The sequence below is a fragment of the Hesperophylax consimilis genome, chromosome 5, assembly GCF_061612785.1.
Source record: "Hesperophylax consimilis isolate HC1 chromosome 5, BYU_Hcon_1.0, whole genome shotgun sequence".
In the NCBI taxonomy this organism is placed as follows: Eukaryota; Metazoa; Arthropoda; class Insecta; order Trichoptera; family Limnephilidae; genus Hesperophylax; species Hesperophylax consimilis.
In genome coordinates this window covers 38571069-38588506 of record NC_142840.1, presented here as the reverse complement: position 1 = coordinate 38588506, position 17438 = coordinate 38571069, and the positions used below count along the sequence as shown (strand labels likewise).

The 17438-nt window shown below is 32.3% G+C and overlaps 1 protein-coding gene across 1 annotated transcript in view; it reads right to left on the bottom strand.

The window, feature by feature from the left end:
- LOC149423931 (zonadhesin-like) overlaps positions 1–6670 on the bottom strand; it is a 105837-nt gene extending 99167 nt beyond the window's left edge. Inside the window, exon 1 of the mRNA XM_089631930.1 lies at positions 6377–6670. Within this exon, the coding sequence (XP_089488056.1) occupies positions 6377–6464 (88 nt within the window). The 5' untranslated portion in view covers positions 6465–6670. The remainder of the gene's footprint in view (positions 1–6376) is intronic.
- Between the last annotated feature and the right edge of the window lie 10768 nt (positions 6671–17438).

Genomic DNA, 17438 nt, shown 5'->3' with positions numbered 1-17438 from the left:
AATATAGCCCTTAGCCAAATTAGCCCTTTTGCGTGTAACTTCTAAGCAAAATCTGTTTGTGCTGTATAATGAAAGAACAGCAGTAAACCTGCATAAATTCATTCTGTATTTACTGGCAGTTAAGTCTGATTCAAGATAAAAATTTATCGATATTTACAACTTGTATAATCTAAAAAAGTAATAAAATAAATTATTTTATTACTTTTTTAGATTATACAAGTTGTAAATATCGATAAATTTTTATCTTGAATCAGACTTAACTGCCAGTAAATACAGAATGAATTTATGTTATTATTATAATTTAATTAAATAATTTAATTATAATTTGTGTATATATTATTTTAAATAATATATACACAAATTATAATTAAATTATTTAATTAAATTATAATAATAACATAAATTCATTCTGTATTTACTGGCAGTTAAGTCTGATTCAAGATAAAAATTTATCGATATTTACAACTTATATAATCTAAAAAAGCTGTGCAAAATAATGGATGACATTACAACAGTCAATTTACGAAATAAATGTCAATTGGAAAATGGTGAATCGTTAGCTTGGTTGACTCCAGTCCTTGATGAGGAAGGTTCAATCCTTAGTCCTTGAGGTGATTTTTCACGAAAACGGCGCTCTACAAATAATCCAATTATTATTATTATTATTATTATTATTAAATACATCCATTGAAAAAATGGATGTATTCCAGTAAAAAAACTTTTTTTAAACTCAAATATATATATATATCGTTCAAAATCTAATATTTATCAAAATAACCTTCTTATAATACTTGATCCGAAAAAATACTTACAGGGGATTTTGTTCATTCAATCGTGACGTGTTGGTAATTAATATTGATTTAACGTCAGAATCGGATTCCGTACCAAAATAAAGTTTCTCAGAAGTTTTCCTTTTTTTAGGAAACATTTCCTGTTTTTCTTCCAATGGACCTAGATTTTAATTCATCTCATACTATCCGATGATTGGAAATTATTTATAATTTCGTAGGAAAAAAAAGTTTTATTGTCAAAGTTTTCTTGGAAAAACCATTCGCGAATACGCCATACTTTGAATTAATCATATGTGTACGTTATATAATACATCAAGTGATAAAAATAAACCATTCACCATGTTTATTCCGTTCACATTCACTCACTGATATTTAGGATACGCAGACCCGCAAAAAATCACGGGATATTACAATTGTAGGTTTTGTGAAGCTGACAGTATTGGTCTCAAAGATAAAATATTGTCATTTTTATTTAGAGAAACGATCAGAAATTTACTTTTGGAATGAACACCAAAACTGAACTAAGTGTAAACTAAAATCACGAAATCTGTCAAATATTTTAACAAAAGAAGTACGCATTTTAAGCAGGTACAGAATTATTAATTTAAAAAAAATAGATTTAGAAGTACAGATAGCGAAAAAGGTTAATTTTTTTACGTATACTGCCCAACTCAATCGAGAAATTATTTCTCAATTGATGCCTTCTATATTGCTTTTCTGATTTATTCTGCACACAATCAGTATCAATTTTTCAAATTTAACGCAAATTTGAGTTCATCGAACGTTAATAATTCATGCGGGAATATTTCACGATCCGACAGTCAAAATGAGTATTTTGGATGATTCTAAAACGAGAGTACGTTCAATTTTAACTATCGATTTGTGGTAAAATGGACTTTGTTAATTAAAGTTTTGAACTAGGAATCAATAAATGTGGTGGAAATTGTATTCGTGGGATGCAGGTAAGATGAAAATGACCATGGTATAGATGTGTATGAAAAGTGGTTAATTCAATTATTAGAGAACTGAATATGGCAATCGCTAATCAAAAGTTTCCATAATAGAGTTCTGATACCAATCGTGATGCATTGCTGTGAGTCATGGGGATGGGGTGAAAATAGATTGAATTGAATGAGGGGAAAAACATAAGAAAGGTGAAGATGGGGAAGTACCTAGCTATTCAGATCTGGTCACCAAACACGGCTAAAGCCATTTCAAGCAACGTTCAATTCTGAATGGCGGTCTTACACCAGGGTGATACTGAGAGTATCTTGCTCTCTGGAACGTGCCACAAGTGTAAATTGTGAAATAACACAAAATAATCAAATAAAATTTACTTGCGCACGCCAGGATTTAATCTCGCGACCTTCGGCTTGCTGGTAGACAGCCTTACTCCTCGACCACGCAGGCTTTTTGCTTTAGATGATAATCTTTTTTTTTCTTAAATAAAACATAGCACATTTTACAATATTTGAAAACTGCACAAAATGAACATTTTTCAAAAATATCTAGGTTAGCGTAGGACGTGTTTTGTTTAGTATGAGGAGTCAAAGTAAGTTAACAAAAAAAAACTCACGAATCTGGCAACATTTTTTTTTTCAAATGCCTCCGGCACTATTAGTTTTATTTTGGACTATGATCAATAGCAGGACTGTTCGGGGTTGCGTAATGTAAATTAGAATCTTAGCAAATTGAATTTTGTAGCTGTGGTACTTGAAAAACTGATTGGTTTATTTCTAGAAATTAATAAAAGTTCCAATATCTCGTAAATCAACGAATTTTTATTGATGTCATGCTATCCCTTTCACATCCGCATTATTCTTTCCACATATATAAAATATGTAATGCTTGATAATATTATTTTTATAAGCAATAATTGTTCGCCTGAAACACTCATCCACATTGAAAAAATCTCCTGATAAAAAATACGTGACGCCAACGGGACTCGAACCCGTGTCCATTCGATTTCCGGTCGAAAGCTCTGACCACTGAGCTATGGGGGCTTATTTCTTACCCGAGAAAATATTCAATATATGCTAGTGTTTCATTCAACAATTACTGCTTTTTACATTTTTTTTCACCTGAGAACAACCAACTTTATTTTTATATGAGAAAGGCATTGTAAGTGCTAAATCTCTCACTAGATGGCGTTGATACAAATTGTATACATTTTTTAGGTGAAATACTTGGACTTGTCAAATATTAATTATTATTTTTTTAAATATTGAAGACAATATTAGTGATTTTTAAACGCAAATCTGAAACAGAAAAATCAGAAAAGGAAACGGTCACATCTGGGACTCGAACCCAGGACAAGGGTCAATAAAGACAAGGGTCCTGGGTTCGAGTCCCAGATGTGACCGTTTCCTTTTCTGATTTTTCTGTTTCAGATTTGCGTTTAAAAATCACTAATATTGTCTTCAATATTTAAATATTATAATTTGAGGTTTTACTCAATAAGTTATTCCGAAAAATAATAATATTATTTTTTTGATAAATTAATGTTTTTAAAGACAAGATTTTATTTATGCATAGCACAAAGGATAACAATTATCTTTATAAGCAATAATTGTTCGCCTGAAACACTCATCCACATTGAAAAAATCTCCTGATAAAAAATACATGACGCCAACGGGATAATATGTTTTGTAAATGTTTTCTTCATACATTGTGTCTGCACATTGGGTTGGGTTGGGTTCACAGACATATGAATATATAGACTAGAAATTAAAGGTGAGGGGTAAAATCAACTGTTGAAGAACGAAGGGGGTAAAGCTGACTGTGATTCGTCAATAAATCAATCTGACAGTATATAGGCATCTCGCATTATAATATCACCATTTAGTTCTTAAAAGTAAAATCTGCTTTTGAATGAATAGACATTTTTACATGGGAGCGCAAATTACTCGCCACGTTATGAACAAATTTGCGAAGTCCAAATTCGGCAAAAAAAAATTTCTTCTATTTTCAGAGTCGAATATTTTGTTTACGTATTTAGTTAAGACACTTTTATAAGTGTTCATAATTTAGTTCCCAGTAACCAACGATGCGTACAGATATATCTCGATGTGATAGTATATGTTTCTACAAACTGATCCATATTATCGGGCTTTTACATAGTAAGTTGACAGTATATGTATATAAGTGTAACATGTACATGGATAAAATAGCTAAATATAATTTACTCATAAGGTAATTAGAAAATAATATGGTAAAGTAAATCAAAGTATGAAGGCTAGACCTTTTTTTTAAAGCTAATAAATATTACAAGTTAATAACTAGCAAAAAGGTCTAAAATTAGTTGCTTTTTGAAACTCTCAAAGTTATTAACACCAAATATGTCGATAAGTTTACAATATTTGTTTGCGCAGTGATGAATTCTTGGAATTGGTGAGTACAAAGAGTAGTTAGTATTGAGGTTATTGTTACATTTAAAAGTGTCTATGCTTCGAGTTTGTCTGGCAGGTACATTTATATAAATTAATTCAAATAATTCAGGGCTGTCAATGAGAGATTTGGTAATTTTGAATAAAAATAATATATCAGTTAGAACTCTTCTATCCGATAGTTTGAAAAGTCTGGTTTCGGTACGTAAGTTATTATAATTTATAAATTCGATAGGAATATTCATTTTAAAATTGATGTACCGAAGAAATTTATTTTGTACCTTTTCTAAGGCTTGAGAATGAACTTTGTAGAACGGTGACCATACTGTTGAATTATATTCTATTTTACTTCGTACTAATGAGCAATATAAATGTTTTAAAGTTAACACATTTTTAAACTTTGCCCCCATTCTCAAAATAAAACCGAGCATTCTCATTGCATCGCTAGTAATTTCATCGATGTGTAAGTTAAACTGTAAACTTTCGTGGAATAATATACCGAGATCTAGAATCTGTGAAACTCGAAGAAGATTAGCGCCATTAGTGAAATAAGAAAAATGAAGAGGATTTTTACCTTTGTAAAAACTAATAATCTGGCATTTACTAATATTTTGTTGCAAATCATTTTCTGAACACCAAACAAATAGTTTATTCAGATTCGACTGCAAAATAGCGCGATCATTATCATCTTTAATTATTTTGTAGATCTTCAAATCATCGGCCAATAACAGAACTTTGACTTTGCTAAAAATATTTACTATGTCATTGATGAACAAACAAAATAATATTGGGCCCAGATGAGATCCCTGCGGTACTCCACTTGATGCCGCAAATTTGTAAGAAGTGAATGAATCAACCTTTACCGCTAAGTACCTTCCCAACAGATAACTCTTAAACAATTCAAACATGCTCCCTCTCACTCCCAACAATTTTAATTTACGTATTAAGATTCTGTGGTTTACTTTATCAAATGCTTTACTGAAGTCAGTATATATGGAGTCAGTTTGATATGATGTGATAAAGCCATTAACGATATCATTAGTGTATAATATTAAATTGGAAAGCGTTGATCTTCCTTTAATAAATCCATGTTGAATTGGTGAGATTACTCGTTTAAATTGAGATATCAACTTGTCTAGTACTAGGCTTTCGAAAAGTTTGGGTAAAGAAGACATTATGCATATTGGCCTATAATTTGTTACTTTGCTCTTATTTCCTTTTTTGAAAATAGGCGTCAAATGACTAAACTTCCAAAGGTCAGGAAACACACCTGATGAGAGTGACTTCATAAATAACTTATGTATGGGATGTGACAATGAATGCATACAATTAACTAGGAATCTAGGTGGAACTTTATCGGGTCCTGAGGATTTGCGGGAATCGAGACTCTTCAGCTTAGACATAACGTCCTCTATAGTTACTGTACAGTCAGATATATCAAGGTTTTCAACCAAATTAGAACAAGAGTACTTACTGTCTACACTATTACTAACATATACACCACCAAAAAACTCAGCAAACAGATTAACAGTTTCCTGTAGATTTTGTGATTGTTTACAATCGAATGACATAGTACTAGGTATATAAGTTCCATTTTCTTTTTGGGATTTAACATATATTATTTCCAAAAGAAATTTGAGTCCTCTCAAATTAATCCCTCCTCTTCCATAGTCAAAATATATTTTGACTATGGAAGTGCAACGTTGAAGAATTGGATATAATATGACAAGAAGAACTGATCGGAATAAGCGCTAACAAAGAACTTAAAGGGCAGTTCTGTAGGGCCAGCTACAGAAAGAAATTTCCGTTGCTTATCCTGCTTCATTTCCCTTTGGTGTAATACCTGTAAGGGCGCCCCTGACTGCACAATGCAAAAACAGAGGAACTATATCGCCACCCGGTTGTAAGGCAGGCAAGGGAAGGGAATCTTTTTACGAAAAAAATAAATGATTATCACATGGAAAGTTAATAGTTTTAGGAAAAATCAATATTCGCAGGCAGGGGGTCTACGGAAAAAAAATATTTGGCAAGTGATCTACGGGGCGAAAAAGTTAGGGAACCTATGCTTTAAAGGATAAAGTTAAATTTTGAGACATTCCGTTTATTAAATAACGACACCTATATTCTAAAACACAAATGAAAATAAACAAAGTTTTAGCTCACGAATACATTCCATAAATCAAACTGAAAAACAATTACCACATTCAGCAGGTGCAGTAGATTCAACAACTGTAGAAATTCCGGCAATCAGTAATACTGAAAGCAAAAACAAATTAGTAGGCCACATATTCCCCGAACTGAACTCGTCACTAACCGATAACTTGTAAACAAGAACTGTTCAGCAAAAACAACGTGCGGTCGTTATCCGGATCTAACTGGGATGTGATGAAATAATACTTCCACAGATGATATTAAACGACCATGACACTTGACTGCCCAAACAACAATGTGCCGTTTTTTTATCACGACCCGTGTTTTTATGTTGTCGATTGAATAATGTGGTCAGGTTTTTATTTGCTGGGCTAGAGATAAACCACCTGTACACGGTGTCCGGAAACACGAACTACAAGACGGAAATAATTGGCGAATCAGATTTTGACTTTTTTTATTTCAATCCGTACGGGAGGAACTTACAATATATAGATGGGAATTGTTGGGAAGGAAAGAAAGGAGAGAGAAATAAATAAGACAAAATACAACACGACAGGATTACATATTTTCGTTTTTATATGTTTTATAGCCTTTCGCTGTTTTTATACAAATCTGGATGTGGAGTTATAGAGTGTGTAGGTAATCTATTTGCAAACAAGAAAAAACCAAAAAAAGGAAATTTTTATATGCTGGCTATTTTTATACATATCTGGAAGAGACTTATAGAGTGTGTAAAATATAAAGTTAAGAGATTTTATCCCATATTTCGCAGTTTTTAAAACTTTTTAAATTTTTTTAGCAACGAAGAGCAAAAAAAAAACCTTAAAAGCCAACACAGAGAAAAATCGGCATTTCTGATTTAATAAAATCCTGATCAAAACGGAATTGCAGGCCATTTCCTAATAAACTTTAAGTACATTCATAGTATATCGGTATGTCCTGATAATATACCCAGATGAAATTCAAAAATATTAGAATGTTTATGACCACGTATTCCGACATCGCATTAACACAATCGTGTTTTACTGAAGGTTATTATGAAACCTATCAATTTGTTGTTTACATGATAAATATTTTATATGATTTACTGCATAATACAGTGCCAACCGAAGGTTTTTTATTTTTTAAACAACAACAAAATAAATAACCAAAATCATTCAAAAATGAACATAATACATGGTACGTATAATTTTCCACTTAGATGAACACAACATAAGAAAAGAGAAAGTTAAATATACCAGTTTTAAAATTGCAGATGGCATGAACGTAACAATGAACAATAAATTCAGGTTCATTAAGGCGATGCCATACGTAATAATGCAAAATCATGTGTTTTTTGTTTGAAAATTTGGTCGCCTAGAAATGTTTCAGATGCTTTAATTAAATACTGCAAGTAGAATACATCTTGGCCTTTGAAATAATCGAGTATTTTTTAGATAAGTCTTTTTATAAGCCCAGAAAAAATAATGTATAAGGTCTATGAAAACTGCTTTAAAGTTCAAAATCTCCTACTTACGAACCCATTTTCGGTTATAATTTTATTGTATAATGTGTAAAATTAAGTTATTTATAAAATGATCGAAAAAAAATTAAATATTTATGCCTGAACATCCACAAAATAAAATAAAAGGCACTTTTTGGCCATGTTTTTTTCTTGCATAAATCAAAACAGGCGGATGTTGTTAAGCGGGAATTTAAACCATATCGCCATCTACGTAAGGGTTGTTATTGATAGCGGGTCAATTTAAAATATTACACGACGTAGTATAAGTATGTTTCTCTTCTGATATGTTTCTACATAATGTACGTCAAATATGTACAGCGTCCTTGGGGTGATTTTTCGCAAAGACGGCGATATACAAATTATCAATTTTTTAATTACTTTTTTACGTATTTGTTGTCTCAATGTTAGGTTTTGTTATGTTACATAAACGTGATAATGTAATTTATTAAGAATGAAGACAATATCGTACAATATACAATAGCAATTCGGCAGGCGGGTTTGAGTACGGCGACCCGGTAACCATCTATTGATCCCTAGATTCCTACCCACCCCTCATACCTATTTTCTTCCCAGAACTTACTCTCCTCGCTTTCCTAAAAAAAAACACCTACACAGCATCCCCAAAGATGACATAGGCCCTGGGATAAATGTTTTCCTAGTGGCCTCCTGTGTGGGAGCAATCGTTTAGGTCACCAATTAGAGTTGACCGAAATAATTCAAATTAAGAATGTGTTTATACGAGTATGTATACATTTCCAACGGTGATGTGATTGCCAAATATAGCCTTTTGTCTTGTTTACTGTTTTTTATTCGTTTTAGTGAGAAAGGGACAACATACCTTTACGATTACCATGAACTGTTTATAAGCAGAAAAATAACCATGTATTTATTTAAAATTATTCATTTCCGTTAATGAGGTATTTTCAAAGTTCGGTATTTTTAAAATACTTTTCTCTGTGTTTTTCTTATTCCTAACATTGGGTTAGTGCAAAAGTTTCTGTGTTGTTTGTTTAGTTTTTTTTACATTACACGGGAGGTCCTTAGGGAAAACAATTTTCCTAATGTTCTTTTTGAGGAGAGGAGGGGTTGAACATGGGTTTTGAAGAGACCCAGAGGCCGGCTTGCCACACCTATTGTACTGACACGATGTGGGTAAGCTGAGTGTGTTTTGCAAGTATTTTAATGGAGCCAGCTTTAACGATCTAGCAGCATTGATCCCCGGCACACCGGTGCACGTGAACACACGTTCGGATCGTTTCCACATAGAACCCGGTTTTGTGTACGTCGGCTCGTGTGTTGAACGAGCTCTGTTTTTCTGTTACATCCTTCATTAATAAATTCCTTCCTACAGCCCCTACTGCAACCCGCCTCACAGACAGGGACGCTCTAGTAAGGTGTCTTAGAATGTAATGTAAAAGAAATTCATAAAATTTTGTTGGATTATTTGCAAACCGGGAATATTTGCCTTTCTTTTAAAAAATATTTTAGATTTTTATTTTTTTAACAGTGAATTCCGAACAGGAGTCTCAATTAGCCGGAATCCCTCGTATCTCTATTTTGGGTAGATACCTATATTGTGAGACTGGAGGGACGCGAGAGGAGGAAGAAAATAAGATGGAGAAGACGATTGGAAAGTATCAAAAGTATTCAAATTTGGCCTGGATCTGGGCTAATTATTCATTTTAAAGTAGAGCTAAAGTTGGTTTTAGATCTTAGTAGGTCCAAAATACTTTTGAACAATTCATCAAATTTCAACATTCATTTTCGGGTTCTGTGAAAGTCCTATTAAAGCTCTGATATTATATCATTATATGCTAATTGCTTGACAGAACTTAAAATAATCTTTCACAGAAGTTGAATTTTAACTTTAAAATTTTTCAAATTCTCCGAAACAACCCACTCTAACAGTTTTTTTAACATTTTGGTATGTATTTTTAAACTTGAATTTAAAAAAGGACTAACAATTTGTATTCAAGGCCGTATAATTATGGGTCCACCCACGGACATACAAGTCCCATCTCAAAAAACGTTTATCTTTTTAATTTATCGGATCAAAGCAAGGTTTTTAATTAATTAATTAATGGTTCGTCACTTTCTTACCACGCAGTATGATCAGGTCAGAAATAAGGTTGAGGTATTTTCCAATTGGATGAACTAAACGCAAACGTGTAATTTATTCCACGCGTAGTGGGTGGAATAAATTATATCTTGAACTTTAACTCTTGTTTTGCTATGACGTCACATACATATTAAACATATTTATCCAAGATATCTACATTGTAATTTAATTCGGATAAGAATTTCACAATCTTACCTAAAAATAGCAGCCAAAAAATTAGCCTTAAGAAAATGAAGATAATATTCGAAGTTCTTTGTCTAAAACAGTTAAAAATGACGGTAGTTGGTATGGTCAAAATACTAATGGTTATAACAACGCTCCTCCAAGGAAAAAGTCCTGGGTTCAATTCCCAGATGCGAAGAAATATTTTTCTGTATTTCTGTTTCACGTTTTTCGTTTGAGAGTGGTTAATATTGATTTTAATGATTAAATAGAGAAAAACTTCTTTGTACGTTATGAACCCTTCAAAGGGAGACAATGGAGATTGTAAGAGTGTTCGAAACGTTGGTGGGGAGAAAATATTATTTGAAATAAAATAAAATCTTATTTTTACTCTTTTTTCTTATTCTTCTATAAGAATATAATAAGAATCGAGATAAAATAAAGTACATATCGATACCTTTTCATTTGATGTGTACTTTATATAATAACAAGTGGATCCCCGCAAAGCTTCGCTATTGCTAAGGTTTTTCTCGGGCGCCTCCGACTTCTTCCACCATGCTCTACTGTATACCACAATACATAAACATAATAACTGTGCTTTCAGAATTCGCCACAAGATGTCGCCACTTCCGTTGGCATTTCGCACTTGGACGGGCCCAGGCCACAAACAAATAAGCACAAACTCGACTACCAAAATTTACACATCTTCGGATCTACCGGATCTGCCCTGATGATGGACGCTGCAACGCTGTCCGAAACGTCGGCTAAAGAAGGAGTTAGCGCAACACGGGATAACACCCCAAAAACAAACAACAAAAAAACCACAATATTACTGTTAAAAAAACTACACTTTATCGACTTTGATTCGACTCCGTATCTCATTACGAATTTAAAACAAAATTATTTTTAAAATATTACCATTGATAAATCTTAACTTCTTTTCAATATTTTATAATAAGCCATATTCTAAAACTTCTGGTAATTGTTTAGTTTCGGTTGCCTCATTGTACTTTAAAATGTCTGCTCAGAAGATTCTCATTTCTGATCTCAAACTGCCTCCTGTTTTATATTATGTTTTTAGTTTTAATATTCTTGTTTTGTCCTGTCCTGCTGTTATTGTTACTCTAAATTTTGTCATCACTTTGAATAAACAGTATAATTAGTGTTATAATATTGGATCTTTATTATGATGATCTATATTATGTATATTGCCCACTGGCGAATACTTTTAAGAACATGACCACTAATACTAAATTACCGTTTTTAAGTTTGTTATAGTAAGCGCACTTGAAGTGAAATGACACTTAACTGTGCTAAATGTCATGCAACTGATAAACAACCGTTTACGATACATAAATGGATGTTTATCGTTTGTGTAAATTTTAAAAGACGTTCATTAGTAAGGCCCTTGTATAGTATTGTTTTTTGCTGGTGTATGTGGATATTCATAAGCATTTGGTTTATATGGTCGAGGGGCAAGGCTCTCGACTACTAATCCAGAGGTCGCGGGTTCAAATCTAGGCGTCAGAAGTAAGTGTTAATTACATTGCATTGTTTCAAAATTAATTCATGTAAATTAATATATAGTTTCAGATAGGACGGTACTCTCAGTATCACCCTGGTGAGAGACCACCATACAGAAATGAAGCGATGCTTAAAATAGCTTTGTCTGTGTTTGGTGTCGAGATCTGAATAGTTCTCCCCGCCTTTATCTTCCTCGTGTCCTTCCCCAACCCATCTACATTCTGCTTTACAACATACCCCGATTGGGATTCTCACAGGCTTCAGAGGTTGAGAGCAGTTGGGACTCTTGAGTGGTATTACTCTTGACCCGATTCTGAATTATGAACATCGCAAACAATAACCGCATATATAAATAAATTGACTTGTCAAGGATTCATACCTTTACTTTTTGAATAAATTCAACAATTACAGACAGGTTGTTTTGAAAATATTTTTGTCCGAAATTTCAATATTAGATAAATTGATTTATTATATTGAAATAACTCACATAATTTATAAGATTTTTTTTCACTGAATAGATAAATACGTACACGTATATTAAGGGCGTGTCTGATGTGCCCAAAGTAGGGACACATTTCCCTTATTTCGTGTGAAAATAAAACTTAATACAGAAATTCTTTCTTTAATAGGTAATCATTTTCATTGATTGTTCAAACGCCTAAAAGACGGCGAAATCAGTTTTCTTTCAAATTGGCATAGATAATACGTCTAGGGATTATTTTTTTCTATGTCTTTTGTTTATGTAATTGTTTTACCAGCTGAACAACCATTTATGATTTACGGAGGCGAGATGTATGGTGAACGAACACAAGTTCCAAAGAAGTCATGTGATCAACCAAATATTATTTCAACTGGGTAAATATTTGCTGTTGGCATATTAAGTCTATTATTACGTATATAGTCGATTAATCTTCGTTGATGGACACGTTGTACGAAATCCGACTTATTCTTTGAAAAAAATAACAATTTTATTAATCTCACCGCGCTGCAAAAAACAGAATATATTTGAGCTTCGTAACAAATATTTTTGTTCTTATTGAGGTTAATAATTTATCATCGACTATTATTTGATAAGACTTTTTAATAGTTTTTCACATTTCACATTATCACGAAATTTAAAAGATCATTCGTGAACTGCTCGTTGTTCATAGATGGCGCTAATTTAATTAATTTGAAAAACCACTTTTCGCAGGTTTTGCCTTTAAATATTAATAAGAATTGTTTGTTATTTTTTAATGATAAACTAATATTTATAAGACAAGGTTTTATGCATAGCATAAAGGATAACAAATAAGCAATAAATTAGTCGCCTGAAATATTTATACAAATTGAAAAATAATAATAGTTGACAGGTCAAAAATATTTCACCAATAAATGAAGATATCTTATGTCTCGACGCCATCTAGTGAGAAATTTAGCAATTTTAACAAAGCCTTTCCTACAAAAATAAAGTTGGTTGTTTACAGGTGGAAAAAATATAATAAGCAGAATTGTTGATTGGGGTACTAGTACATATGGAATCATTTGGCGGGTTGGAAATAAGCCGACATAGCTCAGTGGATACAGAGCACCTGACTGGACATCAAAAGGCACGGGTTCAATTCCCGTTGGCGGTATTTATTTTTACTCGGGAGATATTTTCAATTTGTATTAATATTTCGAGCGACTAATTATTGCTTATAATTATTTGTTACGAATTGTTTGTTTGCGCCCGTACATACGGAATATGAATATGCATAAATAGTTCAGTCCTTACAAAAACTCAATTCTGTCAAGAAAGGCATATAAATACAATATATTGGATTGAATCACCAATACACTATTGTATTTGTGTGCCTTTCTTGAAAGAATTGGATTTTAATACTGTCAAAACGATCTATTCGTATTCATATTGCATGAGTACGCGCGCAAACAAATAATACGTTTTAATATTTTAATGCATAACCAGCAAAAAGTGTATTTTAATAAAATAATTAAATTAACGTCACCTATGAAGGCGTAGATTATAACGATAGCGTTTAACCTTCATATCTAAACGCAGAGCTTTCAAAAAAAGTTTTTCTTAAATCCCAATCCATCCCATTGGCATAAGCAAAAAGTCGCTTACAATAATGCTTATCGCAAACTATTCTGCCAACCGAGATACTGCAGCGCTACGGAAATTTTCCTGGAGGGACGAGTGCACTCTTTCAGAACGCTTCTCCGCCACCACATGGGAAGCTTATGGCGCAGACTACGCGAATCAAATAATACTATCATTACTGCCATGGTTGCCTGTATGGAGTCTCCCCTGATAGCCCTCTGGAGACGGCCATCAGGGGTGTCCAAATATCCTCCATAAACGGCTGCTTACACACATTGTTGTGTTTATCTTATTTTCATTTTTCTTCTTTATTATTATTTTTCTTATTTTATGTATTATTTAAAAATATGGAATGTATTGCATTGCACTATCCCTGCATACATTCTGGAATAAATTCTTATTGTAATTATTATAGAACAGTCAAATTAGCCCCATCTGTGAACGATCATTTTATGAATAATTTTAAGTTTACCCTTAATGAACACACGTCGTTCTCTTGTTAGCATTAGTGAGCAAGTAGATTAGCGATAATAAATTGTTCAAAGTGACAATAAATTACAAATTCACTGACGAGCCGAAAGACAATAAAATTAAAAATATCACTATCATTTTTAACTGTTTTAAATCACATTAATCCAGCGAGAGCGAATGCACGCAAAGATGGGACACACAATTTGTTTTAGTACGTGTCTATAAATTATTTGGTCTGTTCATTTCACTTTTGTTTTTACTATCAAGTATGTTTTATTAACATTTTTAATATCAACTGAATACTCCCACGACGGCCGTGTATAAATAAATCTCTCGTACATTGTCTAATATGTATTTATTATTATTTTTGATGTAAACAAACCAAAAAGGTTTCTCTTAATTTAATGAATATTAAATGTACTGTTTTGAGTTTAAATTACTCGCAATGAAATCATAAAAACACCCATAATAATAAAACACTTGGTTCACGATTCTCTGTTCAAATCACGCTGTTTTGCTAAATAAATAATTCATATATTTTGTAATGTTACACGTTTTTTATCAAATTAAATTATTCACGATTCATGGAACTACAAAAACAGATTTATATGGCTTCAACACGTAAAAACCATTTGAAGATAACCACTATTGTTGAATATTTTTAATTGCCTTCATGATGGAGATTAATTGTCCGGTGATTATCATTCGCTTGTAGTTGAATTACCTCCAAATGGAGTCTCTTTTGAACAGATAAATATTAATTTCTATGCTAAGGAACTATATAATGCTGTTCCAAATCAATAAAAAAGCCGAAATGAATTTATTTCAAACTAAAGTACATGGCTGGGAGAATATCATGAAGACAGTGTAAGGACAACTAGAAACTAAATACAAAAATGTAAAAATTTACTACAAACCGCCTCAAAACAGAAAACCCTAGTCACGAGGACTGAAAACTTTGAACTTATACTTACAACATTTCCATAGAAATTAATCTTTCGATATATCTATATAAATAAAAATGTTAATATTTGTTTGTTTAAAATCTTAAATCTTTTAATGTTCTACACCGATTGCTTTGAAATTTTGACAAAACGTTGCATTCAAATGCGCGTGTGTACCCCGCCACGCGTTGCGCAGTCTGTCTTTGCAGACTGAGAAACAATGGTGCGTGTTGTTTTTACGTCCAAAGATTGTACAGTTTTTCAAAAAAGCATGTTTTTACCTGTCACATGTCTTTATAATAAAGATATAAACACAAAGCAAACTGTGAAGGACTTTCGCAGATTAAAGATTTTGAACAAACGAACATTAACATTTTTATTTATATTGATTTTATTATATTTGACTATTTTACCTTTATGTCTATATTACATTGATGGCCTCCGTGGTCGAGGGGTAAGGCTCTCGACTACCAAGGGGGAGGTCGCAGGTTCAAATCCCGACACGCGCAAATAAATTTTATTTGATTAATTTTTGTTATTCCACATGTTACTCATTTTAAATAATATATAACATATTTGCGGCACCTTTCAGAGTGAAATTTATTCTCAGTATCGCCCTGGTGTAAGGTCACCATTCAGAATTGAAACGTTGGCGTTGCTTGAAATAGCTTTGGCCGTGTTTGGTACCCAGATCTAAATAGCCAGTTACTTTCCCACCTTCCTCTTCCCATTCCCTTCTCTTCCCAGCAAAATTTAGCCTCACAACATACCCCACTTGTGGATGCCATAGTCTTACTGGCTCCAGACAGTTAGGGGCAGTTGGGATTCTTGTTCGGATATATTTTTTCTCTATCTGCACAGACAGACTGAGCCACAACAACGCGTGGCGGGGTAGGTACAGCTAGAAAAAAATATTGTATTTTTTTTTAAATGTTCTCTTTTCGTATGTGATTATACTCAGAGTTAAAACTACATCATTTATCGTCCAAGAAACGCTTATTTGGTTTACTAATTACGTCATCTTTCGAGTTAAATTTAAAGCATTCTGAATTTTAAATTTCAAGTCACTGATCTACATTGAGATATATACCTCAATAATTTGTCAATTTCGAGTTAAGGGTTATATAATGTTATGTTGGGGGAATCAACTATCAGTGGAACTAAATATCCGGGGGATCAAATATCCGGGGGGTCAAATATCCGGGGGATCAAATATTCGGGGGGTCAAATATCCGTGGATCAAATACCAGGGGGATCAAATATTCGGGGGATCAAATATCCGGGGGATCAAATATCCGGGGATTCAGTTGTCGGACGATAAAGCATCATGGAATCATAATGGATAATTATGACCTTTTCCATAAATTGCTAGAAAGTTAGGTTAATTATTTTTTTTCGCTTTATAATTTTTTTATTATTCTTTATATTGGCTTTCACCCATTAAGAGTGATCTTGGCCATACATTACAACATTTTTCTTATTAATAAATACAACAAATTACAGGATAAAATTGACATGATTGACAAAACAACATTGATAAAACAACATAACATAACATAACGTAACATAAATAAACCAAACATAACATAAAAATAACATAACATAAACATAACATAACATAAATGGTACAGAGCTGGTAACAGTAGATTATCACAAAATTATAAAAATAGGAACCTGTGTACAATATAAGTGGGCGCTTTTCGTTATTAAACCAAAGATTTTTCTAAAATTAGTAGCGTTTTTTAAAAATAGAATTATGAAATTGGCAATCATATAAACAAACACAGCATATGGGAGTAAACAAATGTGATTATAAAACATAAAGATAAACATAACACAAACATACTATGAACATAACATTAACATATCATAACATAACATGCACATAACATGAACATAACATATCATAAACATAAACCTACCATAAACATAACATGGGTGTAACATAAACATAACTTAACAAAAACAATACAGAGCTGGTAATAATGGGTAATTACAAAATTATAAAAATAGGAACCTGTGCACAATAGTAGTGGGCATTTTTTGTTATTAAAAAGAACAGATTTTTCCAAAATTAGAAGCATTATTTTTTTTAAAACAGTTCTATGATATGAATATAAACAAATATAAACATATAAACCTTGACAGCCACTCCAGCGTTTTCACAATCACCCTCATATTATCTCGAGTAATCCTTACAACCTGTTACATCATTAATTTATTTTTATAATATTTAATCTCATTATTTGCTTTGTTCTTAACTTCTATTTTCTATTATTTGCTGTTTACACACTCATATGCTA